This window comes from Balaenoptera musculus, chromosome 2 (genome assembly GCF_009873245.2).
Source record: "Balaenoptera musculus isolate JJ_BM4_2016_0621 chromosome 2, mBalMus1.pri.v3, whole genome shotgun sequence".
Taxonomy (NCBI): Eukaryota; Metazoa; Chordata; class Mammalia; order Artiodactyla; family Balaenopteridae; genus Balaenoptera; species Balaenoptera musculus.
The window spans coordinates 173470274-173497417 of NC_045786.1; the positions used below are offsets into that span (position 1 = coordinate 173470274).

Consider the following 27144-nt stretch of genomic DNA (forward strand, 5'->3'; position numbering starts at 1 on the left):
GAGGACTACATATGGTATATCATTTTTATGAGGTTAAAAACGGGCAAAAGTATATTGTTTAAGAAGAAAAATATATGATAGTAAGAAAATTATAAATACGAAGTTCAGGCTGATATTTACTTTTGGAGAGAGGCAGGAGGATAGCTGAGGAAGGAGCACACAGGTAGACGGTGACTGTTAAATGGGCAGTGGGTTCTGGGGTTTTGTTGTTGTATTCTTACCTTGCGTGTATATTGCACATAATCTTTTTTATGTGTCAAATATCACATAGTACATTTTTTGAAAGGCAGGGAAAGATATCAGCCAGGGAGGTCTTGGACCCCCTCAACCTGTTCTCCATGAAGCGGTACTTTCTGTCCCAGAGTTCTGCTGAGTTGAGCACCTGGGAGGGAGGAGGGAGGTGTCTCGGCAGCTGATGGGCGGTGGCCACCAGCACAGACTGAAAGAGCTGTGAGGAGGACAGCTAGGAGCGGAGCCTGCTTTGTTCTGTGACAGTAGTGAGATCTCTGACCCGGAGTGCATCCTGTTCCTTCCCCATCGATGGTCTCGGCACCCTGGTCAGAAATGAGTTGACCATAAATGTAAGCGTTTCTCTCTAGACTCTCAGTTCTGTTTCATTGGCCATATATCTGTCCTTACTGCCAGTACTATAGTATCCTGATTAATTTGTAGTAAGTTTTGAAATAAGGAAGTGTGAGTCCTCCAACTTTGTTCTTCTTTTTCAAGACTGTTTTTTCTGTTCTGGGTCTCTTGTACTTCCATATGAATTTTAGGTTTAGCTTATTAATTTCTGCAAAAAAAACCAAACAGCTAGGGTTTTGATAGGGGTTGAGATGAATCTGTAGATCAGTGTGAGTAGTATGTTGTCTTCCAGTCCATAAACATGGGGTATCTTTCCATTATTTACATCTTTAATGTCTTCAACAACGTTTTATGATTTCCAGAATATGCATCGTGCCCTTCTTTGGTCACATTTATTCCTAGATATTTTATTCTTTTTGGTGCTCTTTTAAATGGATTGTTTTCTTAATTTTATTTTTGGATTGTTCATTGCTAGTGTATAGCAATATAGCTGGTTTTTATATATTGATCCTGTATTCTGCAACCTTGCTGAACAAGTTTATTAGTTTGGCTTGTTTTTAGTTGATTCCTTAGTATGTTCTATACACAAGATTATGTCATCTGAAAATAGAAATAGTTTTACTTCTTCCTTTCCTATCTGGATGTCATTTATTTCTTTTTTTTCTTGCCTAATTGCTGAGAAGGGCTTTTCAAAGAGGCTTTGAGCTGTCTAAGATGAGGAAACAGCGCGATCCCGACAGACTTCCTGACCCCAGCTGGAGGAGAGTGTATCTTCTCTGTATAGTGCTGCAGAGTTTGCAGAGGGATCCTCTGTATCATACATCAGTGGTAATGCCATGAGAATTAGGGGTAGTAATTCTTTTTCACTTTTTCACGGGAACAGAAAACGTGAGGCCCAGAGGATAAAAGCTGTGCCCAAGGATCTGCCTCAGGGAAGGGGCACCAGGCCGTCCTTCCCACCCAGACCCCTCAGGGCCGAATGCCCTGCCTGTCCGGCTCCTCCCCCAGAGCCCCCAGTTCCCGGTTCCCCTCCACAACCACCTAATGGTGCTGTGTCTGCCTGCCCTCCTTCTTTCCTCCTCTGCTAGAATTGGAATCATACCACAAATGCCACTCAGGAAACCCCCCATCTCCCCCAAACAGAGGTGCTAGCCTCCTGTTCTGAAGGTCCGCAGCCCTTTGTAACCTCTCAGGTGACGTTTCTCAGCGTCTGCCGCCGCTTGTACCTTTTAACCCTGGAGTGCTCACCTGCCTCACAACTCCCGCAGAGGCCCCTAAGGATAGGACAGTCTCCTTCATCCCTGTGCCCTGACACGCGAGGCACAGAGCTGTGTACGTTGTAGGTGCCCAGCTGTCTGTTGAAATAAAATGTGGTTGGTTTGGCAAACCTCTGCAGAGTCGCTCACCTGAGGAAGGGTTCTCCCACTCGTGGAGGAGGCCGGCGGGTGTGCCCTCCAGCATTGCGTGGCAGTGCCTGCCGACAGCACTGCAGAAGAACCTGAGATGTGCTCACCAACAAGGCCAGCAGTGCCCTCCAGAAAACCCGGCTGTGGCCGAAACAAAGTCGGGAGCATCAGTGTTTGAGTGAAATGAGCTGCTGTCCTCTAAAATAATGTTTATTAGTTTACTAACCATTGGAGGAAGTATACAATGGACAACCTTTTTAGAAAGATGTTTGGTAGTGATTATATATGTATACTTTTTTTTTTTAATTTATTTTTGGCTGCGTTGGGTCTTTGTTGCTGTGCGCGGGCTTTCTCTAGTTGCGGCGAACGGGCTTCTCATTGCGGTGGCTTCTCTTGTTGCGGAGCACGGGCTCTAGGCACGCGGGCTCAGTAGTTGCAGCATGCAGGCTCAGTAGTTGTGGTTCACGGGCTCTAGAGCGCAGGCTCAGTAGTTATGGCGCACGGGCTTAGTTGCTCTGTGGCATGTGGGATCTTCCCGGACCAGGGCTCGAACCCATGTCCCCTGCATTGGCAGGCGGATTCTTAACCACTGCACCACCAGGGAAATCCCGAGCAGTGATTATGTATTTTAAAACGCACATCATCTTTGACCCAGCAGTTGTGTTGCTGTGTGCTTGCCTAAATGTACAAAGATGCATTCAGGAGTGCTCATGGCAGTTTGTTTATAATATAAGCCAAAACCAGCCTAGCTCGCCATGAGTGGGACTGGTAAACCATGCAGGGGAGTGCCGTGCGGCCCTTCACAATAACGAAGTGCGTCTTTGCTTGCTGATGTGGAAAAGCGCCCAGGACACATTGTAGGTGACGGAAGAAAAGCTGTAGGTTAGTTTGCACGTACAGCACAGCTTGTGGAGACACGTTTTCCTCTGTGTGCATTTGCTGTTTTTGGACGTCTGAACAGTCGCACTGAACACCCAGGGGAGCGCTGCCTCTGGGTAGTTGCCGTCCGGGGATCTGGCACTGACTCTTTACACGTTACCCCCGTGTCTAGTTGTTGTTGTTTTCTCTGTGAGCAGGTACTGTTGTTACAAAGAAATCTTACCGTCCCCTTATGTGTCAGGCACTGCCCACAGCGTCAGGCATATCCACTCTTGGTTTTAGTCTTACATTTTAAAGTGTATGACACTGTGTATAAATGTCACGAATTAACCAAACCCAAATGGAACCAACCATCTTAAACAGTTACTTTGTAATATTCTTGGTTAGATTTTAAATTGAAATATAATTCACGTACCATAAAATTCACCTTTTTAAAGCATTCAGTTCAGTGGTTTCTAGTATATTCACAGAATGTGCCATCATCCCCAGTATCCAATTCCGGAACACTTTGATCACCCCAGAAAGCCCTGTTCCCATTAGTAGATGCACCTACTCCCCCCAGCCTCTGGCAACCATGAATCTACTTTGTGTCTCTATGGATTTGCCTATTCTGGACATTTCACGTTTAGATAGTTTTCTCCTTCCTTACTTGTGAATATTAGGTAAAGGAGGTCTGGTATTTTCCTTGTTCGTGCTGTCTAAGCACTGCAGGGCCTCTTTCCCTCCTTCCCCAAAGGCTCGTTCTCCAGCCAGCAGCTTAGCTCAGGAGTGGGCCGTGCGTGGGCCAGGATGCAGGACTGTGAGAGGCCCCTGGGGCCCGCTGCAGAGATACCCACGTCAGCACCTCACATTCCAGGTGAGTCCTGGCACACCTGCTGGCCGCAGGCTGTGCTCTGCCTTTCAGGACAGGCTGCTGTGACGTTCTCCTTATGTTCTTGGGATACTTGCATCCATTCACTTATCTTAAGCAGCCTATAAAAACCAAGGATCTAAAACTATATTCTTCATTTGTCTATACAGAGTATGACATGTTATAGGTAAAGGAACATTTATTATTTGTCATTAACTTGATCTTAAGTTAATTGTCTCTCATATTTGAAATAGGAATTCACCTCCAAAGAATCAAACATTTCTCACTAAAAACTATTGAACACACGGCTTCTTTACGCACTATAGGATAAAATGCTAAACCAAAGCAAGGGTTTTCAGGGTATGAAGCTATGAGATCAGATGTGAAATCTGAAGAGTTTTCTTTTCCTGTTTTTTTTTTTTTTCTTTTTTCTTTTTTCTGGTTTCACAGGAACACAGTTTGGTATGAGTGGCTCAGACCTCACCTTTCTTTCCCTCTATTTGTTAACTCAACAAATGTGTGTTTTTGAGTTGAGATAAGATGAGAACCTTCTACCCATCAGACACTAGCGATTCTAGGTGCCTGGTGTTTGTCAGTCAACAGAACGTATCCAAACCCATGTTGCTGGGGAGCTTGCATCCTGCCACAGGGAGATAGGCAGTAAATAAACCATAAACAAGCAGTCTTGGGAGGACGGACCAAGGGGTGGGGTGGGTGGGCTGAGCAGGGTGAGCCTCCCGGAGGAGGTGGGGGGGGGCGTTCCCGGCAGGGAGCAGTGGGGCTGGGCTCAGCATCTGCAGAAGGGCGGTGGGGGGGGCGGCCAGTGGCAGCAGGTCGGCTCCTGGTTGACCCTTTTCCCTGACGGGCACCTTCCTACTTAGCACCTTGATGAACAGGATTCTAATCAACAAGTTGGTGAGCAAAGGGTTGCTGGCCTTTTGGGGTCATTTTGAAATCTTCTTTGTTTTGGTTTCACAAATAGATTTCATAGGAGGCTCCCACGCTTTGCACGATAATGTGCTGTTTTGTTAAAAGTAACCCGAGTGTGGCTGAAACACCAGGTCATTTACCTGTCACACGTACTGCTCACTGTGTGGTTCCTACACGTCCCAGCTGCGAAATGTTCCTTCCCTCAGCCCCATGGAGAGGCAGGAAGAGGCGGCGTGAGGCATGAGGCTGGGAGAGCTGGGCTCTGCCCGCAGCCCGCCTGGGCACCCTGGGGTCTAGGGTGGGGTGCGCCCTGGTTCCCGCAGAACCTGAGTCCGCAGCCGGCTGGCGAGGAGCCTCAGGCTGAGGAGGGCAGGGTGGGTATGCGGGCGGATGCCCACAGCCTCGTGCGGAGAAAGCATTTGGCCCTTGTCGTCAGCCGCAGAGACCGGTGGATGGAGCAGGAGCGCAGCGCAGCCCTGAGAGGCCCGGCGAGCTGTGCAAGCACCTTCCCTGCAGGGCCGCCAGATGCGCTGCTGCCGAGGCTGCTGGGCCTGGGGTCTTTGTGGCTGGTCTCCAGGCCCCTCCTACTTTCCCTGGCGACGGGGACTCGCAGGGGGGGACCGGCCACCTGTGCGCTCCCAGAAGGCAGAGGGCGCAGAGACCCAGCCCGGGGTCCCCTCCACCGCCCCCCCCCCCCAGCACAGGGTCGCCGCAAACCCAGGACGCACCTCCCAAGGCTGCAGGGCACAGGCTCCGTGCAGGGGGCTGGGCGGGTGCCGCCCCGTGGGCAGGCGGAGTGCGAAGGACCCCGAGGGAGGTGCCGTCGCTGGTGAGAGGAGTGGGTCCGGCCTTGGGCTCCATGGTGACACTGCCCTGGGTCGGGTTGTATCACCTGGCAGCGCAGCGAGTCTCACAAGGAAATGAAATTGGCTGAGAGCAGCTGCGGCTCCAGCCACGCCATCAGAATGATGCGTAGAATTTAACGTTACGGCAGAGTATCATCTGTATTTTAAGTTAAAGAGCCTTAATGATGCAGTTTGTACCTTGTAGCAGGTCCTTGGGCAGGAGGTGTGTCTGATGGCGGCGTCCTGCTCCGTCAGGTGCTGGAGGCTGGAGGGGCACCCGTGTGTCCTCGAGGCTGAGGGAGAGCGCACGCACTGGCTCTCCCGGGCTTCCCGTCGGCACCCTGTGCTTCCCGGCGTGTGTCTCTGATGGACACCCCCCCCCCGCCCCCCGCAGGATGGAGCCAAGTAAAAAGCTGGACGCAGCCGGCACCCTGCCAGCCAACCCCCCACTGAAGCTGCACCCTGACCGCGGCACTGGGCCTGCCGTCCTGGTCCCCGAGCAGGGGGGCTACAAGGAGCGCTTCGTGAAGGCCGTGGAGGACAAGTACAAGTGCGAGAAGTGCCGCCTGGTGCTCTGCAACCCCAAGCAGACCGAGTGCGGACACCGCTTCTGCGAGACCTGCATGGGCGCCCTGCTCAGGTGGGTGCCCCAACGCAGGGGACCGGGGCCCGGCCCGCAGACTCAGGGAGCCCCTCCCCAGCTTCTCCAGCGAGGTCTCGGCCCTGGTGCCCGGGTCTCCATCTGCGTGGCCAAGTTTTGCTGGAGGCGCTCACAGTATGGGGAGGAGACATCCCGTCTGCAAATGACGGTGGGGCCCTTTGGGGCGAGCGCCTGGGGGCTGGGACTGGGGAACAGGGCCAGGGGAGGGATGGGCCAGGCCGAAGCTGAGTGGAATCCAGTGAGTGTCAGGGAACCCGCAGCAGCCCTCACGGGCCTGTCAGCTGGGCATTGATGCCATTTAGAATCGGGTGTCAGAGAGGCTGGAGTTTTACAGCAGAGCTAATTAACGTTGGCTGAGAGAGCATCTTCGTTCATCCCACAGGTATTTCCTGGGCGGGGTGCCGGGCACTGTGCTCAGCCTGGGTCCCCAGCAGCGGACAAGGGCCGGGAAGGCTGCCCCGCTGCTCCTCCAGACCCGCCGCTGAGCGCAGCCTCCCTCCCGGCACCCTCCTCTGGGTACTTCCCGCCTTGCTCTTATCCACTCATCCCCAACGGTGAACTCAGCTTTGCCAACTTGTGGGTAAAATAACTCTTGGTTGGAGCTTAGTGATGGCAGAGTAGGCTCAGAGCACCTGATTTCCCTGCACTTTGGCCCCGCGGAAGGGGCCAGGGGCTGTTACTCTTTTGGTTTCAGCCCTTCTTTGCTTCTTGAGCTCCTCCTGCTGTGTGTTCTGCAGGTGTCAGGGGATCCCACCCAGGTGCCGCTCAGCCCCGGGGTCTAAGGATGTGAAAAGATCCCCGTGATTAAAACAGTTTGGCACAAGCTCCATATTAACGCAGGCTGAATGAGTGAGCTTTTGTTGTAAAACGTGTTAATTTCCTCCTGCACTGACCCTCGGCCCTCCTGCCCCTCCGCAGGGCCCCCGTGCACCCGTGCCCCCTGCACCCTCCTCCTGAAGCCTCTGCTGCCACTCCCGGCCTGGACTCCGGGCGCCTTTGGGCTGTCTAGGGCAGGGGCCCTGGAAGGAGGGAGCGCTCAAAATTAGTTTTTATTTTTAATCTCTAGGAGGTGGTTTCCAGGCCCGGGATGGGGTGAGAATCAAGTCCAGAAAAGGGCAGCGTGGGAACAGTGGCTAGTGTCCTGAGTTTTGGGACAAGAATAATGTAGGAGACCAGTGGTTTCTTTAGACAGGGTCAGCTTTAAATTCCCACACTGTTCAAGTCCATGGAATTGAATCATCCTTTCAATACACTGTGAAGGAAATAGCCTGTGGATAAAGCACTGGCTGTGCTTATAAAGCAGAACCATTCAGAGGCTTTCCTGATAGCTGTGGACACTCACGCTGAAGAGCACCTTCACAGAGAGCTGCTTTTGGTTTCTGAAATAAAATTTCACTTTTAATTGAAAGGGACTTTCCAAGAGGGACTGATCTAAGCTGTTCTGCTTAAAAACTTCCTTATGAAAAATTACTATTAAAAAAAGTATTTAGCCCTTTTCTCCTATTTAAACCGTATTAAAACCAAATTCACCGGGGCATCCTGAAGCTCTGGTGGTTGCTCTGAGCTTCGCACGGCAGACATGACCCTAAAGTGAACGGTTCACCATATCCAGTGGGTTCAGATGAGAAGGTGGCTTTCACTCTAACGCATTTACTGTGTGTTTCTCCTCAGCTCCTCCAGCCCGAAATGCACTGCGTGTCGAGAAGGCATCAGCAAAGACAAGGTATTCTTGGTGTTTAATAAATTATTTTGTCACTGTTTTGCGCTGGGTAGTGCCTCCCACGTAGTTTGCATCCAGTGCCCTGGCTCCGAGTTTCTCTGAGTTGACAGCTGATGGAGCAGGGTCGAGGCAGGGGACTGTGTCACGTAAACACCGGGACAGACGGGGCAGATCCGCTGGGCAGGTCCCGAGCTGCGTGACCCCTGAGCCTATCTCCTCACCTGTGTCAGTAATGGGTTCACCTCCCAAGACCCCCAGGTGGGTGAGGAGTAAGTAAAGTGCAGAGATGTGCACTGTCGTCTCGGGTCTTTATCCCAGATGCCTGCCTGCGCTCTACCTTCAAGCAGTGCTAGGCTGAGGGGTTCCATTGGATTTGCTCTCTCCCTGCCCCCAGGCAGCATCTCGAAGTCATTAAGACACGTGTGAGGTTTCAGCCCTTCCTCCCCAACGTGGTCGAGGATGCCAGCAAATGCTCACGAGTGTCCTGCAGATCAGCGCGCAGGGGCCCTGGGCCCTTCTCACCCATCCCTGTGGCCATCCACGCCCTGCCAGGCCCTGCCAGGCACACTTCTAGTTTGAAACGACTCGTTCTTGAAGTACTTAAAATATCAATAAAAATATGTGGTTCTGATATTTTGATTAATGAACCTAACAATTTTTTTAATGTAGGTCATTAAATTGTACAGTAAAATTCTCACTCTGGGGTTTTCCCATGGCTTTGTTGTTAAGCAGCACAGCTGAGTGTGGTGATTTGAGGGTTGCTGGTGACGGGTGCCTGTGGGCTGCCGGGACGGGGCATCCGATGTCACCTGCTCTGGGCGGTTCAGAGACAGAATTGGCCGAACGTCCATGTACCTGTTCTTCCTTAGCATTTGCCTGCCACTAAAGACTTCACTTAGTATGGAAGGGATTGTTTTTAAGAAAAACAAATCACTCAGTTCTACCTCTTGTCTTAACATGTATCTAACCAATGTGACCAGGAGAAAAGGTTGAAACAATGGGCTAAGATGAATTTTTCAGTGTCTCATTTCATTATTTGGAGTTATTATCCTTATTTTTCAATGGCATTGATAGCTGAAGAAGAATTACTAGATTTGTTGAAGAATCATAAATGAGACTGACTGAAACCATGGATCCTCGTGGGAAAATGTGGGGCTGGTTGGGCCCTGGGAGATGGAGATCAACCCCTCGGTGGGTCATTGAGGATGGTGGCCACCCCCGGGGCCTCCCCTTCCCCATCTGTAAAATGGGACAGTTGTAGTAACGATACTAGATCTTTTTCAGCTCTAAAATTCTGTACTTTTATTATTCTGATATTTTCATTCTATATTTTTTCTCCCTAAAGGTAAATGATTTAAGAAACTTAGGGAATTCCCTGGCAGTCCATTGGTTAAGACTTGGTGCTTTCACTGCCGTGGACCCAGGTTCAATCCCTGGTGGGGGAACTAAGATCCCACAAGCCGTGAGGCATAGCCAAAGGAGAAAAAAAAAGAAAAGGAACTTAATGGCACAGAAAGGAAGCTTATTTATTACTGGTTAAAAATACCTGTTCTGTTTACTTTAATATCTAAAATTATGACCTTTTTTAAAAAGTCATGTTTACAAAGGATTAGATTTGACTCCAAATTAGTTTATTTTTAACTCTTAACAGCTGTTGATTCTATTTCTTTTCTTGTGGAGTCTAGAAAGGCATATTGAGCTCCCTGTTCCCCCTGTTACGGTGTCAGCGTGTGGGCGTTTCTTAGAAATGCCTGAGGATGAGGACGGTGTAGCTTGTGTTGTTAGAAGGAGTGAGAGTATTTGTTTTCCAAGGGAAAAATGAAATTAAAGGGAGGTTTTCATTTTCAAAGGGAAACATTTTCATTATTGGATTAACCCCAGTCTTTGCAACATATATTTTTAAAAGTTTCTTACATAGCAGGCTAATGCTTTCTTCTTGGTGAAAAATGAGTTACTAGTGACATAACCTTAGGAGCAAGAACCAAAATAAATGTTTTACAAACCATCTGCAAAATATTGTCTTTTACAGTAGCTTCTCTCTTTCTCTGGCAAGGATCTAGAAAGGCATCCAAGTTGTAGCAGGCTCTGCCCTGGTCCCTTGATGGGAGGTCCCACCCGCGGCAGTGCTGGCGCCTGGAAATCTCCAGGATCCAGATGTGAACTTGGTCCTGGTGTGTCCTCGTCTTGAGTGTGTCAGAGTTAATCCAAAATGTGTGCTGCTCCAAAGTGATCTTCAGTTGTTCAGTATAACTTGTTTACTTTTGGTTTATCTAATAAAAGGTGGTAGTTAGGGTTTTATTGTTTAAATTGTGTCTCTTAGTTGGGGTGGCTCCTTCATTCTACTTAGAGAGATTAAAATAGTCCTTAATGCTTTCTGAGGCCCACTTAAGGGATGTTCTCATGGTTTTTTTTTACAGTGGTTTTGCCTTGTCTAAAATAGCAGCATGTGGAGATTAAGAAATATTAATCCTCTAAAACAGCTAACTTTCAATTTCAGGTGTTTAAGGATAATTGCTGCAAGAGAGAGATTCTGGCCCTTCAGATATACTGTAGGAACGAAGGCAGAGGCTGTGTAGAGCAGTTAGCACTGGGGCACCTGCTGGTAAGTGGGGATGTGATGTGTCGGCTTTACATCCAGAAATACGAGTCCCTGGTCAGTACAATGTGGCCCCTTAAGATCATGTTTGCGTTAATCTTTCAGACACAACCAACTCTGAAAGCAGTCAGAGCCATTTGGGTATGAAGTGTTATTTTTAATGACATCATAGGCAGAACTGTCAATTGGTTTTTGAACACCCCACCCTATTTAGAGTAGAAAGAAATCTGAATTGAATTTTGACTGTAGAAGGCCCATTAAAACCTTCTCCTTTTTATAACCATGAAATTCCACGTAACTTCTTATGTTTTTTTGATTAGTATCATATTTTATCCTGGAAAGATATTTGAATTGGAATAAAACAAAGTCCTTAGCAGATAACCATTTATTTATCCAGGAAGAAGAGTTAATTGACTTAATTCTTCAAAAGCAATATAGTTTGAGTAATCATTAAATGGAACATGAAATTCAGTGTCTCTTGATACATTTGTCACTCTTCTCTGTGAAAAGCTGATCTAGCAGCAGATAGAAACATTTTTGTGGGATTTAATTGCATAGAGGCTAGAATTTGGTATTTCAGATTGGAGTTTTGCCGATTAAGAACTTTGAATTGTCTGTCTTACAGGTGCATTTGAAGAATGATTGCCAGTTTGAGGAGCTCTTGTGTGTCCGTGCCGACTGCAAAGAGAAGGTACTGAGGAAGGACCTGCGTGACCATGTGGACAAGGCCTGTAAATACCGTGAGGCCACGTGCAGCCACTGCAAAAGCCAGGTCCCGATGATCACGTTGCAGGTGCGGTGTTTTCTTGTTTCACCCACCTTCTACTCCATTCAGATGTCGTTTGTCCGCAGAATAGCTTGTTAAATGACTATTCTAACAGAAATAAAGAGAAAAGATAGGCGTAAATAGCAATTTTCATCTGACTTTATTTCAGAGTTAAGCTTCATTTGTTTTGCCCATTTTGGTTTATGCAATTAATTTTCCATTGCCTAGATTGACTGCCATTTGCGGTGCCAAAAAAATGAAGACCGATTATTCAAAAAAGGTAGAATTTTTCACTTGTGCCAGGGAATAGCCTCTAAAATCTTGTTGGATTGCTTAATCATTTTACGGCTCCGTGACATAACCATCACTTCAACAGGGTAATTTATCCTGCAGTATTGAAGTGCAGCGGTCTCTCCTGGAGAGAGATGGGAATTGAAAATGTTTTCATGCCTCCATTATTTTGGCACAGTTTTATATTGTGCGCATGTTAGAATCAGATCACTTATATGTAAATCAAAGAGAAACAGGTGTTGGGATGGAGGACAAACTTTAAAAAGAGTCAGTGGTGTAGACACCCTCAAATATTTGTTTGTTGAATACGTATTTACTGCATACCTGCTGTGTGCTGGGCACTGTTCTAGGAGCTGCAGGTTCAGTGGTGACCCTCATCTTCCAGTGGGAAGAGATCATAAGTACTATGAAGACAAACTGGCAACAGGGGAGGAGGGGTGATCAGAGCGGGCCCTCCTGAGGCAGTCAGGACGACGCAGGAAGAGCGCTGGGGCAGAGGGAGCAGCAGGTGGGGCTCAGGCTCCGAGGTGGAACAGACTCAGCAGGTAGAGTTCCCCTTGCACAGAGCAGAGGCGAGGTGCGCAGTTGATGGGGGGCAGCCTTGAGCAAGGGACAGGTGCGGTCGTAGTTAACGCAGAGCCAGTGGGATTAGCCGATGGCTTGAGTGTGGGGTATGAGTTTGGAGGACGCCCAGCCTTTGTAACTAGAGCAGCTGGACCACCCGGAGTGTCCTACCGAAGTGGGGCTCAGGGGAAGAGAGGAGGCTTGGGGCGGGGATAGGGAGTGGTCTGGGCCGTAGGTATGTGTAAATAGGTGGTACTTGCAGCCCTGGGACTGGAGCGAGTAGAGAGAAGGGCCAGAGTCGGAGGACAGAGGCCTGGGGCACAGGATGCTTACAGCTTACTAAGAGGGGGAGGTCGTCCAGCAAGGGCGTGGCCTGTGTGGAAGGGTCAGGAGAGTGACGTCCCAGAGGCAGGCAGAGCTGCAGGGTGTGTGGCGCGGGTGCTGCTGAGAGGCTGAGCTTGGAGGGGCTGGGAATTGGCTGCTGGCCGAGGCAGGATGGCGACTGGTGGGTCACCAGATGGGAGGGGACCGTGGAAGAGCAGCCCGGCGTGAGGGCCACAGTCGAATTCCTGGCAGATATTCGGGAGTACTTCCTGACCAAAATTTAGGAACAGTTTTCTTTGTTTTTCTGTATGAAATGAGATGTATTCTACAATCTCCGTTTTACCTTACTTTGTATAACTTTCCTATGCTTGGGACTCTTGCATCGTGAAATGTTTCCTGTATGATTCTGTTATCGTTTCCAGTTATTAATAACCTTTAACAACTGTGCCCTCCCCTTTGAAAAATAGCAGTAGTATTTCTAATTTCTTCAGTAATTAAATTCAAGTGAATCAGATGGGTACCTAATGAGCAATACTCCCGGCCATACACATGTTACTATGTTGCTATCAAAGTTACAATTTGCTTCTTGCCCAAAATCAGTTACCTTTATTTGCAGAATAGAATCCAGGAATTAATTTTCATCTGAGAAAGAATTGTAGAGCATGTCAGTTAAACAGCCTATGAGTAACCAGCTCAGGGCTCCAGCCGAGGCTTAAAGAGGTTGGTTTTGGAATAACAGCATCGCACATGGAGTCATGAAACGTTTGTTGACTGCTCTTGGGCGCCAGACCCTGAGCTAGTTGCTCAGGACACACAAGAGAGTAGATTGCAGTCTCTCCCCTTCGTTTCACGGTCTGGTAGGGGAGACAGTCAGATATACAATTATGTACATGGTAGTATGGGAAGAGACAGTTAACATGGCCTGATAGAGTCCAGGAGGGCTTCGGAGAGGAGGTGGCATTTGCTCTGATCTGGGTCTTCAATCTGTTGACTGCAAACAGGAGAGAGAGTCACAGCAGGTGCAGAGGCACCAAGTGGTAATTGCCAGTTTGGGACCTGAGTTGTGCAAATAAAGATTCATTAAATCTTACTACGCTTTTGTGATGAAAACTTTTTAAACTGTTTTGTCGGTGTTGACACTGAAGCGTGTCTTGGGGCAGATGTTACCTTCGGTCCACCTGTGATAACCGTGAGAGGCGCCCTGCGTGGGCCCGCTGCTGGTGCTCCGGCCGCCGGCTCCTGGGGCCCTTGGCGCCGGCAGGCGGCCACGCCCACCCGCCCTTGCTCACACACCTGGAAGGGGCCGAGACTCCCCCAGGCCCCCGCCCCATCAGCGGTGGTGGGACTTGGCTCCCAGGTCTTGTTCTTTCAGCCCTCACAGTCTCATCCTCTCAGGCCTTAAGATTATTTTTAAAAAGAGCCGTTGCTTAACTTAGGTCTTAAGCCCCAGGTCCTCCTGACTTTCCTCCATGTCCTGCGTTTTGTGGTGTGACAGATATATCAAGTGTTGGTAAAATATAGGTTGATAAAGCGCCGAGACTCCAGGGACTTCGCCTTCCAGCGCTGGAGGTGCGGTTCAGTCCTTGGTCGGGGAGCTAGGATCCCGCAGGCCTCGCAGCCAAGGGGCCAGAGCAGAAGACAGAGGCAGTGCTGTGACAAAATTCAACACAGATTTAAAAATGGTCCCCATCAAAAAAATCAAAAAATGCACTGACGCTCTGGACCATTGCAGTTCATGTGAGCATTTCTTTTCTATCTTTAAGCCATGGTATCGGCAGCTAATTTCAAGTTTTTTTTTTAATCTATTAGCATAATTTAAAGTGTCAGAAAAAAAATCTCTTCTTTTCCATTTAGCCCAGAAATTATCGAATATCATTCTTTTTAAACAGTTCTGTTAATTTGTGAAAAGTCAAGAATTGTAAAGATCTCGTTTTAGGGGAACGTGTATACAGTTGGTCCTTGGATGACACAGGGGTTGGGCGCAGACTCTCCGAGCAGTCTCGAACACGAGTATAACTTTACAGTCAGCCCTCCTAGCCGAGGTCCCGCATCCACAGCGTCCGCCGACCGTGGGTCGGGTAGTGCCGCAGTGCACACACACCTAGTGAAAAAAATCCACGTGTAAGTGGGCTCACGCAGTTCATACCCAGGTTCAAGGGCCAACTGTGTACTGTAACGTACAGGTACAGCCACTTTGGAAAACACGTGGCAATATTTTATTAGGTTGAAAACTCATGTTCTCAACTAGCAATCCCTCTCTTAGATGTTTAAGAGAAACTGTCACACATGCACTGCAGAGAGTATGTCAAGCCTAACCAGAGGAGCAGAGATCTGGGAACGACCCACACGTCCATCTGTTGGAGAATGGACACATCACTTGTAGCGGACCCCTTGGACAGTGTGCACAGGAGGGGAGGTTGTATGACAGCAGTGACAGTGGAATCCACGAGTCCACTTACGCGACTCGCGGATTCGCCCGAGAAGCGAGATGTTGAGCCAGGTCGCAGGAGAGTCGAAGGGCGGAATTCCATGTTAACAATTCAGAAGCAGTCAAGACGAAACAGTATCTTACCTGTTACACATACATGTGTAATGAGACTTTTTTTAAGCAAAGGAAGTAGAAGCGCAGATTCAGCCTTGTGGTTTTAGTTGGAGAAAGCGGGGGCGAGGCAAAAGAGGAGTGTGTGGGTGATGGGCGTCGGTTACATCCTTGTCCCTTGTGGGTGTTCACTATGCACTTAGGCTTTATGGCCACACACGCGTGACATCCGTTCTGTGTGTGTATCAAAGTCACATTTGCTTTGACAGGCAGGACAAATTTCATTAATATGCGAAGAGTTCTTACATATCGACAGATTAACAGGTTTTTTTTTTTTGGAAAACGGTTGTATTATCTTCCTTTGGCTGTCATAGCAAAGTACCACAAAGTTGGTGGCCTGAAACCACAGAAGTTTGTTCCCTCACAGTCCTAGAGGCAGAAGTCTGGCTCCAAGGTTCCCTCAGGGCCGTGCCCCTCTGGGGGCTCTAGAGGAGACCCCTCCCTCGCCCTCCCCGGCTCCTGGTGGCTGCGGTCCTTGGGCTCCCAGACTTGCGGCTGCACCGTTCCCACCTCTGCCTGCACGTCCCCGTGGCAGTCTTCCTGCTGTACGTCCTCTCCTCTTACATGGACACTGTCACGAGGTTCAGGGCCCAGCCTGATCCAGGGTGGCCTCTTATCTCGTTACATCTGCAGAGACCCTCTTTCCAAACGGTCACTTTCTGAGGTTCTGGGGGGACATGAACTTCGGGGGTCACTGTTCAACCCGCTGCAATGGACAAAAGCTATGAAAGGCATTTCACGGGAAATATAAATGGTTAACGTAAAAAACATACTAATAACTACACATCATTAAAGAATTGCAAATCACACTCGTTGTTTTTCACCTGTCACTGTCAGAGGTGGGAAAGTCTGATGGAATTCGACTGGAGCCGCGCGTTCTCACTGCACTGAGGGGGGGCTTGTGTAGGCTGACTGGAGGGTCGTCTGGCAGTACCCTTCCAAATCCCATTTTAAATGCTCTACCCTTTGATACCCGAAGAAGCCCATTTCTAGAAATTCATCATTTGGACATCCTTGCACAGATCTGCGAAGATACACAAAGCCATTGATGGGTCTGGCCTGCGGGTCCCCAGCCTCACCTCCTGCTACCCCCTGCTCTGCCCTCCCCGGCACACTGCCCCCGCCCCTGGTTCTTGCTCAGAGCGCCCTCCCGGGCCCCCCCCCACCCGCTGCTCGCTCCCAGCCCCCCTGCCGCAGTGGTGATTACCTGTTTGTCCTGGTCAGGCTGCCCCCGACACCCAGTGCAGGCCTGGCCTGGTGAATGAAGGCGGGGTCGAGGGCAGGCTCAGGAGGGAGGCGTGGCGTCCGTGGAGTGTTGGCCACGTTAGCTCTCCAGGCCCGGTGACGGATTCTGTCCTCACAGATGCCCTCTGAGGGAGGGCTGGTCACCCCCCCTCTTACAGGTGAGGCAGAGTGGAGCTGTTTGGCCGAGGTTTCCCCTGGAAAGGCGTGACGGCACCTGGGAGCTCTTAGGGATTCTGAGCGCGGCCAGGCACCCGTCGGGGGTCCCCTCTCGGGAGGTGCTGGTCAGGCTCAGTCCAGTCAGGTGACTTCTGCTGAGCTCGGGGCAGCCGTGGGCTCGCCCGCCGTGGGCCCCGCAGGCCTCTGGGGACCAGGCCCCGGAGCAGAGCGGCCGCGTCCAGGTGTCCTCTCCGCGCTGTGCACCCCCAGGGCGCTGGTCCAGACGAGGGACTTCAGATGGTGTTGCATCTGGCTCCAGGCCTCCCCGGAGGAGAGGAGTGTCCTCGCGGGTGCCGTGTCCTTGACCTGCGCACCTGCCGGGTCAGACGGCCTCGCAGCCAGCGCTGCCCCAGATACACCTCAACAGTGGCCTAACTGGAGGCCCAGCCAGGAGAACTGGGAGTGTCCCGGGGCCTCAGAGGAAAACCCGCCACATTCTCTTCTTGCCGAGGGATGCCACCTCCGGGAGCCTGGCCTCCCACGGTTGTGTTACGTGGCAGGTCTGGCTCTGCCTGCGTCGGTCTCCCTCCAGCGGCCCTTTGTCACGTGTCTGGAGGTGCTCTCCAGAGCCTTGGGTTTGCTCTCCTCGTGGGAGCTCTTGCCTACGCTTCACTTGTGGACATGTGTACCGGATAGGTGCCCGGCAGGTGCCCGGGGCACCGAGTTGAACAGTCACCGTCATCCAGGCTCTGTGTTGAAATCTGTGCCATCCAGAGAAGGGCTACACCAAAATTTATCCACACTTACCACGCGCTACAGAAAGATCAGATCTCAGGACAGTAATTTAAATACCCAGTAGATCACGTTGTTTTCAGGCTCTTGAGAAGTATCATTTCCAGACCCCAAACTGAGAAGCCAGAGGAGAACTGTCCTTCTCTGCAACCAGCAGAGGCTGGGCCCCGCCATCCACCTGCTGTGTGAGGGAGGCCGAGGCCCAGCCTACCTGGGCGCAGGTGTCAGGGCAACATCGGCAGAGGGGGCACAGCTAGAGGGAAGCCGCCGTGAGGACGCCCCCCCGGTGGGCTGTGCGCCCATGGGTGGCCCCGACCAGTCAGATCTGAGCAGCTCTTGTGAGATGCCTTCTTTTCAGCACTCAAACTTTTGTAACATAGCGACCCATCCAAGTGTGATGTGAGTCTTGTGACTCAAGGACGTGACCATGAGCAGAGCGCTTCCCTTGGGTCCTCGTGGGGACGCTGGGAACACTGGTGGGATCTGAGGGAAGGTGGGTTATGTGTTTCAGAGTTGGTAACACTCTCTCTTTCTCCTTCAGAAACACGAAGACACCGAGTGTCCCTGCGTGGTGGTGTCCTGCCCTCATAAGTGCAGTGTCCAGACCCTTCTGAGGAGCGAGGTAAGGGGCGTGGCTGGGCCTGTGCAGGAGTTGGGGATCCTTCAGGACCCCGCTCTTCCCGTAAAGCTGAGGTCAGAGGTTTTCACAGATTGCGATAGTGATACTTACAGTAGAAAAACAATGAAAACCCTCGTGCTGTTTCTGGAAGTCAGATATTTCAGAAACAAACAATTAAAAGCTACAAAGTGGTAAATTCAGAGCAAAATATTAAGAATTGAGAAAATGGGAATATTTACAATGCAAGCAAAGGTGACACTTTTTAGGTTTAAATCTGTAAACTAGGAATTACTCTAAGATTATCTCAAGGAGATCAGTTAACTTAGAGATACTCCTGACCCACTTAGGCCACACATGCTGTGCAGGGCCTGTGCCACGGGGCAAGTGGGTGCAGGGGTGGTGCCCACATTTCAGGGGCCACTGGGAAGGCACCTGGACAGCCTCCCCCAGAGGCTGTGCCCATCACGCTGCCCTCGGGCACACTTGCTTTAAGGCAGGTAGATTTTGCAGTAACCTCATTTTGATCAGGATATATCCAGAAGGAACAATTCCAAAGATTCATAATGTTTTCGCATCTGATCCTGGCCTGGACCCCCTCTGGTTGGCGTTCTGGGAACCGTCTGGGGCTCCTATGGGCTCGGTGGGTGCATGCCTCCCCCGGTCCCCACGCTCGGTTCCCTCGGTCCTGGGTTCTCTGATCTGAGGACCCTGCTCGCCTCAGCCTTCCCAACAGCCTGGAATTGTACACCTGGATACGGGGTGGGGGGAGCTCAGTCTCTCACGCCCGCGACAGCGAGAGGACCCGCGTGGCCGAAGGCCACTCTCACCGAGGTGCACCCTCCCCAGACGATGACTCTGCTGGACAAGGGCAGGGTCTGGACTGGCGACGGTGGTCTCTGGGCCCCTGAACGTGCCTCTGGGAGCGGCAGGGAAGCGCACGTAGATTATTTCCACAACTGGAAAGTCCCTCTGTTAGAGTGAATGTATGAAGAGTCTGTACAGTTGGAATAACTTCCTGGGTATTACACGCCTTCCTGAAGTTTTATTCACTCAGGCTGTCTCTATTCGGGGCAAAAGTTGCCTCCATTTTGCCTCTAAGTTATTTTTATTTTTAAAAATCTTTAAACCTGCGTTTATCTTGGGTTTCTGGTGAAAGGTGCTATTGGTTTACAGATGATTCTTGCTTTTATCCCCAAGCTCCGGTAAATTCTGTAGGGCTCTGAGATTAATGATGATAAAGCCAATTTAGAAAAAAGTACAGCCCTTTCAGTTAGTGCACTGAAAATAACGTCAAACTCGATATGATCCTGATTTTAACATTAGGCGTGTTAGCTGGTTAGATTCACGATTGTATTGATGGCACTGAAAGAATACGTTTTAAAATTTTCAAACTAATGTTACTATGCACACGGTGTCCTTTTGGGTTTCTACGCCTGTCACCTGCAATGTGCCCTTTGGGTGCTTTCCTCCAGTTGCAGGCCAGAGCCTCTGCGGCCACCACGACCCCGCCCTGGCTCAGACCTTCCGCAGGGTTGGCCTTGGCTGTGGTCAGGTGGGTCCCTCAGGCTGTCCTCTTTAACTGTCGCGGCAGGCGGGACGGCCGTCCTGTGAGCCGCCTCCTCTTGTCCTCAGTACTGACCTGAAGGGAGAGGAATGTCTTTGCCCTGGAGGACAAGAGAAGGTGGAGAAGCCGCCTGCACCCACCAGAGTGACACATCCCGCGAGCCTCCGGGAGTGCGTGTGCACTGGCTCGCGGGGAAACACGTTCCCGGGGCCGCTGTGCACCACGCTCACTGACCGCTCTCCCCATTCAGGATCTGACTGCTTTCTATAAAGAAGATCTATCCCTAGAGTTTCCTGATGAGACTATCTTCAGTAAAGAAAGAAATTATCCTTAAATTGTATTAGCCTAACACAAAACACTGTGCCTTTAAAATGTAGACATTTCAATTCCCTTTCCTCTTGAGGGAGCACCGTAGGTGGTTTTTATTTGATGATTTGCTGACATTTAAGCTGAACACAGGGGTTTTTCCTTGCAAGGGGAGTTATCCTCTCCCAATCCCTCCTAATTGTCCTCCATGAACTGGAGGTGACCATCGTAAGATTCATGTTGTTAGAATGACCTTAGAGGTCTTTGAAAAGCTACTTGAATTTCTGGCCATTACAGAGGGAAGAAAGTCTTTTCAGAAGTACTGAGAGTAATGGTACATTGTGTACGCTTGCTTTGGAAAGATATTTATTTTTGTGTACTGTATATTAGGTGTGTGACCCAGTTGCATCCTGAATGCTTTCTATTTTTTGTGTTTCATGCAATTTTTGTTTATAGTCTTTAAATGTGCATTTCAGTTTATGTTTTTTTTCCTTTCTTTTTAAAATTCTGGCACTGCAGACAGCATGTCGCAAAACAACTTGTTCTAAAGAAACTACAAGTTTAAGAAATGTTATAGTAAATGTATTTCTGTATATTGGTGTATATATGTGTATACACGTGATGATACTGTATATTTACTGCATATAAGTCTAGGAAGCAGATGCTATATACACACCTGTAGCTGATAAACACCATTCGTAATAGTACAACCCAGATGCTATCTGTGCCCTTGATATGTTTGAACATTTTCATGCAAACGTTCGTGCCACAACTCACGTCTCTTTCCCGTTGCAGTTGAGTGCACACTTGTCAGAGTGTGTCAATGCCCCCAGCACCTGTAGTTTTAAGCGCTATGGCTGCGTTTTTCAGGTCAGTATCCGACATTTGTCCTTCCCAGTCACTGACATTCCACCATGAGAGAAAGTTATTCTATTAACATCTTAACATGCAGGCTCTGGGCTTTCAGTTTTGCCATGGAACTGAGTCACCTGCCGCACGGGTGACGAAAGCCACGTGCAGCAGATGTGAGTGCTCGCTTTCCAGGCCGGGGGTGTCGTGAGACTTGAGGTAGACACCTGTGCTGAGGGGGAGTTAATGCACTAGGAGAACGATTACATTCAAAACCAGTTAGTGAATGGGACAGACAGGACTGACATTCGGCGGGGTTTCTAGGTAGATTCTTACGGAATTTGAGCTGTTACTTGAATGTAAGGCACTGGCAAACTGGACATGGTTTCGGCAGTGTGTGTATCAGTGCACGGTTGTGAGGATTGCACGTGCGTGTGTCCAGAGTGCATTCCGTGCACATGCCACATGTACATGCCACATGTACGTGCCCGGACGGCCATGTAGAGAGGAGATCTCCGCCACTGCCACACCTGGGCCGTGAGAAAGCTGTTCCTGGTTTTTTTTTTTTTGGTTTTGTTTTTTTAACACATCTGAGATGGCTAGTGAATTTGAACTAGTTTTCATTCAAATGTATATATCTTGATCTTAAAACTATCAAAGGGCAGTATATACTCCAATTAAAGTATTTTGTATTTGATTTTTATGTATTATCAATACATTATTGTGAAATCAATACAGAGATATTGGCATCTCAGTATTTTCTTAGAAAGTAAGAAGCCTGAGAGTAAGAATGACTATAGCTTTCCCTTTGCTTCAGTCTCTTATGAGACTGAGCCCTCACCACTGTTATGTCGTATGTACATATATATCATTCATTCTGTGTATGTATATATATATATGTTTATATATAGCAATACTTATATCAACATATATATATGAATATTCTATGTACAGAGTATATGTTTTGGAGATCATTAAAATGCTTTCTGTGGCTTTTAAATATTCCAGTATCAAAACAAATTATATTCTTATACCAATTATTTTGTTAAATATATGAAGTACTGTTTCCCATGCTTATTACTGACTCTAAGATGGTCTACATCTTATGTACTCTGTAGATTGTTTATGTTCTGTATGTAACTTTCTAAGTATACATAGGATAGTTAGGAACAGTAATACAGTGTATTTCACTGGTAAGTTAATACTTTAATAAATCATTTAGAATCCTACTTTGATTACATATTCACTAGGTTATTATAGCAGCATCTAGCTATGACTTGCAGGTGTCTAAACGTTTTCCATTTATATTTTAATGCAAAAAAATTTTTAGGGAACAAAAATGATATATCTAAAATTTAGTTTCTTGATGTTACCAGCATGAAACGTAGGTAAGAAGGCCCTTGGTAAGAAGCTGGAGGAGTGCAGCTCACGGCCTCGAGGTAGTTGTCGTAGAATCCGCGGTGTCTCGTCTTTGAGCTGCTCCGTTCTTCTCGAAGCAGCCTCCTCACCTGTGCACAGTAGATCAGGGGCCACTGAGCGCACACCTTCTGAGGCTGGGCATCCCCTGTGAACCGTCCATGAATAAGTCACTGCCCCCCCCCCCGCCCCGTGTAGTGCTGGATTGAGGTCAGCTGTGAGTCTCTCTGACTCCGACGGAGTGAGGTTGGGTAACGCGTTGCCTCTTTATTCTCGCAGGGGACAAACCAGCAGATTAAGGCCCATGAGGCCAGCTCCGCGGTGCAGCATGTCAACTTACTCAAAGAATGGAGCAACTCTCTAGAGAAAAAGGTACGACGCACCGCCTCCTGCTTTTGTTGGTTTTTAATACTTTCTTCAAGTTATTTAAAGAAGAAAACCTTGTTTATAGTTAGTAATGGATTTTGCATAAAAGAAACAGCATCAAGAGTGTCAAAAAAGTAAATTCTCTTCAAGTGATCCTGAGTTTGTAAATGAAGGCGTGTAGTTTTGTTAGCTTGCTCTTCAGTTTTTTTTGTTTGTTTATAAATTATTATTTATTTTTATTTTTGGCTGCATAGGGTCTTTTTTTTTTTTTTAATTTTATTTATTTATTTATTTATTTTTGGCTCTGTTGGGTCTTTGTTTCTGTGCGAGGGCTTTCTCTGGTTGCGGCAAGTGGGGACCACTCTTCATCGCAGTGCGCGGGCCTCTCACTATCGTGGCCTCTCTTGTTGCGGAGCACAGGCTCCAGACGTGCAGGCTCAGTAGTTGTGGCGCACGGGTCCAGTTGCTCCGCGGCATGTGGGATCTTCCCAAACCAGGGCTTGAACCTATGTCCCCTGCATTGGCAGGCAGATTCTCAACCACTGCGCCACCAGGGAAGCCCTGCATAGGGTCTTCATTGCTGTGCGTGGGCTTCTCATTGTGGTGGTTTCTCTTGTTGGGGAGCATGGGCTCTAAGTGCACGGGCTTCAGTAGTTGTGGCATGCGGTCTCAGTAGTTGTGGCTCGTGGTCTCTAGAGCACAGGCTCAGTAGTTGTGGCGCACGGGCTTAGCTGCTCTGCGGCATGTGGGACCTTCCCGGACCAGGGCTCAAACCCGTGTTCCCTGCATTGGCAGGCAGACTCTTAACCACTGCGCCACCAGGGAAGTCCTTGCTCTTTGTTTTTTAATTGCCAAGCAGGTATGAAGTGCTTTTTTTTAAAAAAAAAATCACATTGTGCTTCTCTCAGAGTTGATCTAGGACAGGGATTCTCACTTCCAACCCCCGTCCGCCCCCCGCCCCATCTTTTTGTAAATAAAGCTTTATTGGAACACGGCCACGCACACTCATCTCCGTATTATCCACGGCTGCATTGCACCAGGATGGCAGCGTGGATGAGCAGAGATAGAAACTGTACAGCCCGCACAGCCCCAAAAACTGTTCTCTGGCTCTTACAGAAAAAGCCTGCCAACCCCCGATCTGGAAGGTCACCAGTGTTACCTGCTTTACCATCCTCTGTCTTCTCGGAGACGAGGAGAGGACAATTCCACATCGCGAGTGTGACTGTTGACCATGGGGGTTGGGGGACCACGCAGCCCCTTCCCGGACACACCTGCTCTCCTGGGTGTCTCCTCGAGGGGCCCCAGCTGTAGGGTCTGGACTCCTCAGCAGGCCCCGCCCACGTAGCACTCCTTCCTGGGGAGTTCGTCCCGTGGTGCTCAGCTCGCCGGGCCTTCTTACCTGAGGAAAAGATGAAAACCTCCAAGACTTGATAGAGAAGGAGGTTATAGGATCTCCCACTGTGGCTTGTGGCTTATGTACACAAATAAGAAATTAATTTGATATTCAACAAACATGTGTTGAGAACTTGCGGTGGGAGGGCGCTAGGATGATTTACAGCAGCCGGGGAGTTGATGTTTGCTTTCTAAAGGTTTGTAAAGATTTGAATATCTTGTTTTGAGTATTAAATCCAAGCAATTTAAAATGTAAATGTACTTAAAAGAGTCTAAAGTTTTAAATCAAAAGATGTTTATTAAATCTAACATAAAGTAGTTCTTTTAATATAAATGCTTAAGCTGGAGGTGAGAAGCAGTGAAAGGGCTTGCGTGCTGTGCGCACGGCGGGCAGGAGGGGCCTTCCGCTTATCAGTGGCATAAAATCCGTTACGTGAATCATTTATGACTTTCCCGGGAGCACATATTTGCCCTGAGTTCAGTGACGGTTTACCTGTGAATCTTTTTTTCCCCTCTTTTTGAAGAATGCATTGTTTCTGCCTTTTTTAATTGTAGGCATAGATCTCAGGGCTTTTGGTCTCTCACAGGTAACGGCTTCTCATTTATCTAAAAGGTTCTTCCTTTCATGTAAAGTGAATTGGTTATTCCAGCTGTGCTGGTTACGTAACCATTGAGCGGGGCTGGGCTGCGGTGTGCTCACCCCTCAGGACGGTCGTCCTCGGGGCCATCGCCATGGGGCGCGCAGGGGTCATCCTGTCACTTGCGTCCTCCTGCCCTGCCACCTTCACACTTGTCCCCCTCAGAGCATCTGTTTTGCATTGTTGGAAGCCCCGGGACACAGCCGCACAGCCAGCACCCCTCCCCAGAGCTTCCCCCTCTGCACACCGGCCGAGAGGGAGCCGAGTTGCTGCTGATACGTTTGAACCGTCTGTCCTCTTGGTTTTGCTGGAGGCTGAGCCGCTGCCTGCCTCCGTGCCCCCTGCTCAGGTCAGCCGGGCCTCCGCCCTGCGCATCCGTGCTTGTGTCCATGAGAAGCTGGCTTCTCGTCACTGGGCCCAAGAGCAAAATCCGGACAATGAACGGAGATACTTGTATTTTCTCAAAATGGGAATTTATTTCTCATCATAGAATTATTCAGTTGCAATCTCCTGAGTTATCTTGTTCATCTATAATAGAAAATAGAACGTCTGAGTTGATTCGGAAAGACTGATTATTATATTCACAGTCAAACTAAAGAAAAACTGTTTTGTAAAATCCAGGCTTAAAAACACCCGTCTTATGTTTTAGGAAAGCTTAAATCAAAGGGAAGTGTGGAGTGCCCACCAAAACAGGCTGGGGTAAAGGATGTTCCTGGCGAGGAGGGTCTCGGGAAGGATGAGGGGCCCCTGTTTTCATCTGCTGTGTGGATGTCACACTGTGCTTCTTGGAAACACACCTGCCAGGTAGACTTTCCTGTACCTGGTAGACTGGTGAAAGCAGGGGTCTGCAGGCACCCAGGGGCTAGGATCCTTGATTAAAATATGTAAATAAATAAAAATCAGTTTAAGGGCAGTCCCTAAATTAAGAAATTAAGGGTTTGATGCGGCATGATGTGTGATCATCAGTGTGAGATATTTCTGTCATCCTCAGGTAGCTTGATTTGCTGCAGAAAAAATTGCCATTGGTTTTGGAGATGTTACTGAGATTTTTATCAAAAGGATTGGCCTGTGTGCATCATATCTCTTTTTTTGGGTGTGAGAATAAGGAGCCTGGGAATTGTGTCCATCTTTGACAGATGGGAGCGAGTGAACTGTAATTTCAGAAAAAGCAAAAACACCACTGCGTGCTACCCATGCCCCAGTCTGGATGCTGCAGGCTGATCACGTGGAGGAGGTCGTGGACCTGTGAGACATCATATTTTAGGAAGGAAAGTCTGTTTGTGCTGAGTGAAATCCTAGGAGAGTGAAGTATATCTTGCAAGTTCTGTGTTCCTTCATAAATACATTTGTTATAAATAAAATAGACTGAGACAGCACCCAAAGGTGCTGCCTGCCAAGCAGGCTGAGTAATGTAAGGACACCTCACTTTAGGCTGGTTGTTCTCCAGAGGGACAAGGTCAGGAACCCAGATGTGTCCTGAGATGCCCGTGGGCCGTCCCCACGGCCAGACCGTCCTCAGGTGCTGGAGGTGTTAGAGAGGCGCCTGCGAGGAGAGCTGTTCCAATCCGTCTCGGAGCTCCGCGTCTTCCAGGGTGGCGGCCGCATCCGCGCGTGGACACACACAGCTGTTGGCGGAGGGAACCTTTGCAGGGACCAAAGTGCCCCTCGTAGAGACACTGTGGGAAAGAAGCCTCGTAGGATCGCCCTTGAACTCCTCACCCTGGGGGCTTGTAAGACCAGTGTAAATTGGTTCTTGGGAGCCAATTATTTTTCAGAAAGGAACTTTGAAAAACTCAAAGGTGGGTTCCCTGCTGGGAATGGCGCCCCCCCCAGCAGACCCTTCCTGGCACCCCCAGTCGGCAGCTCCTCTGGGGGGGGGGGGGGGGGGGGGCGGGGGGGGGGCTGGGAGGCTGGCCCCAGGACTCACTGCAGCGCATGTGAGACTGTTCCTGTCGTGCTCCCTCATTGTGTTGAGAGAGCTTTTCAAAGGGCGTGTATGGCCCACTGGTGGACGTGAAGTAATTTAGTGGGTTGCAACTAGCATTTTCAAAAGTAGAATAGAGTAAAACAGAAAATATCCGGGCACAGTGTGATCAGGGCAGATTTGGTTTTGAGGTCCCTGTTTTTAGGGATATGCACACATACACAGGTGTCTGTGCAGAAGGGGTGAGGTGTAAGGATGTGTTTCCTACTATGTTTCCTTGTCAAAGTTGGAAAGCCACTCTGGTAAAAGATTTATTCGTTTTTAGCAAAAACTTTAAAAAGCATCCATTCTGAAATTCAGTCATTGCTGCACTTTGCCTCATCTTATTTGATTCCTGGGAGAGATTCTGAGAAATGCAGTTGTAGGATCCCTGTTAAACTACCAGGACCCCCATTTCCTGTGTGAACGGATTTTTTTTTCCTGGAACTCCTTCAGTGAGCTGATAGAAGGCCTATATTGTAAACATTTAATTACCATTATTATAATTGCTATAAGTTGATATTAAAATCACTTTTTGTTTGCTTAATTGAAGACTTTCTTTTTCAGGTTTCCTTGCTGCAGAATGAAAGTGTAGAAAAAAAACAAGAGCATACAGAGTTTGCACAACCAGATATGTAGCTTTGAAATTGAAATTGAGAGACAAAAGGAAATGCTTCGAAATAATGAATCCAAAATACTTCATTTACAGGTAAGAAGTTTAAGATGATGGCTGGATAAAAGGGAACACATCTGTGTTCCCCTCCAGGACTTTCTCAGGGAGATATTTGAGCAAAAGCCCTGACCTTTGTCGAACAAGGCAACTTG

The 27144-nt window shown here is 48.9% G+C and overlaps 1 protein-coding gene across 1 annotated transcript in view; it reads left to right on the forward strand.

Annotated features, from left to right (window-relative positions):
• Nucleotides 1–27144, forward strand: part of TRAF3 (TNF receptor associated factor 3) — a 116669-nt gene that overhangs the window by 79158 nt on the left and 10367 nt on the right. The window contains 9 exon segments of the mRNA XM_036843017.1: nucleotides 5887–6132; nucleotides 7825–7876; nucleotides 10371–10475; nucleotides 11095–11262; nucleotides 17748–17828; nucleotides 20491–20565; nucleotides 22240–22332; nucleotides 26887–26916; nucleotides 26918–27028. Coding sequence (XP_036698912.1) covers nucleotides 5888–6132; nucleotides 7825–7876; nucleotides 10371–10475; nucleotides 11095–11262; nucleotides 17748–17828; nucleotides 20491–20565; nucleotides 22240–22332; nucleotides 26887–26916; nucleotides 26918–27028 — 960 coding nt within the window. The 5' untranslated portion in view covers nucleotide 5887.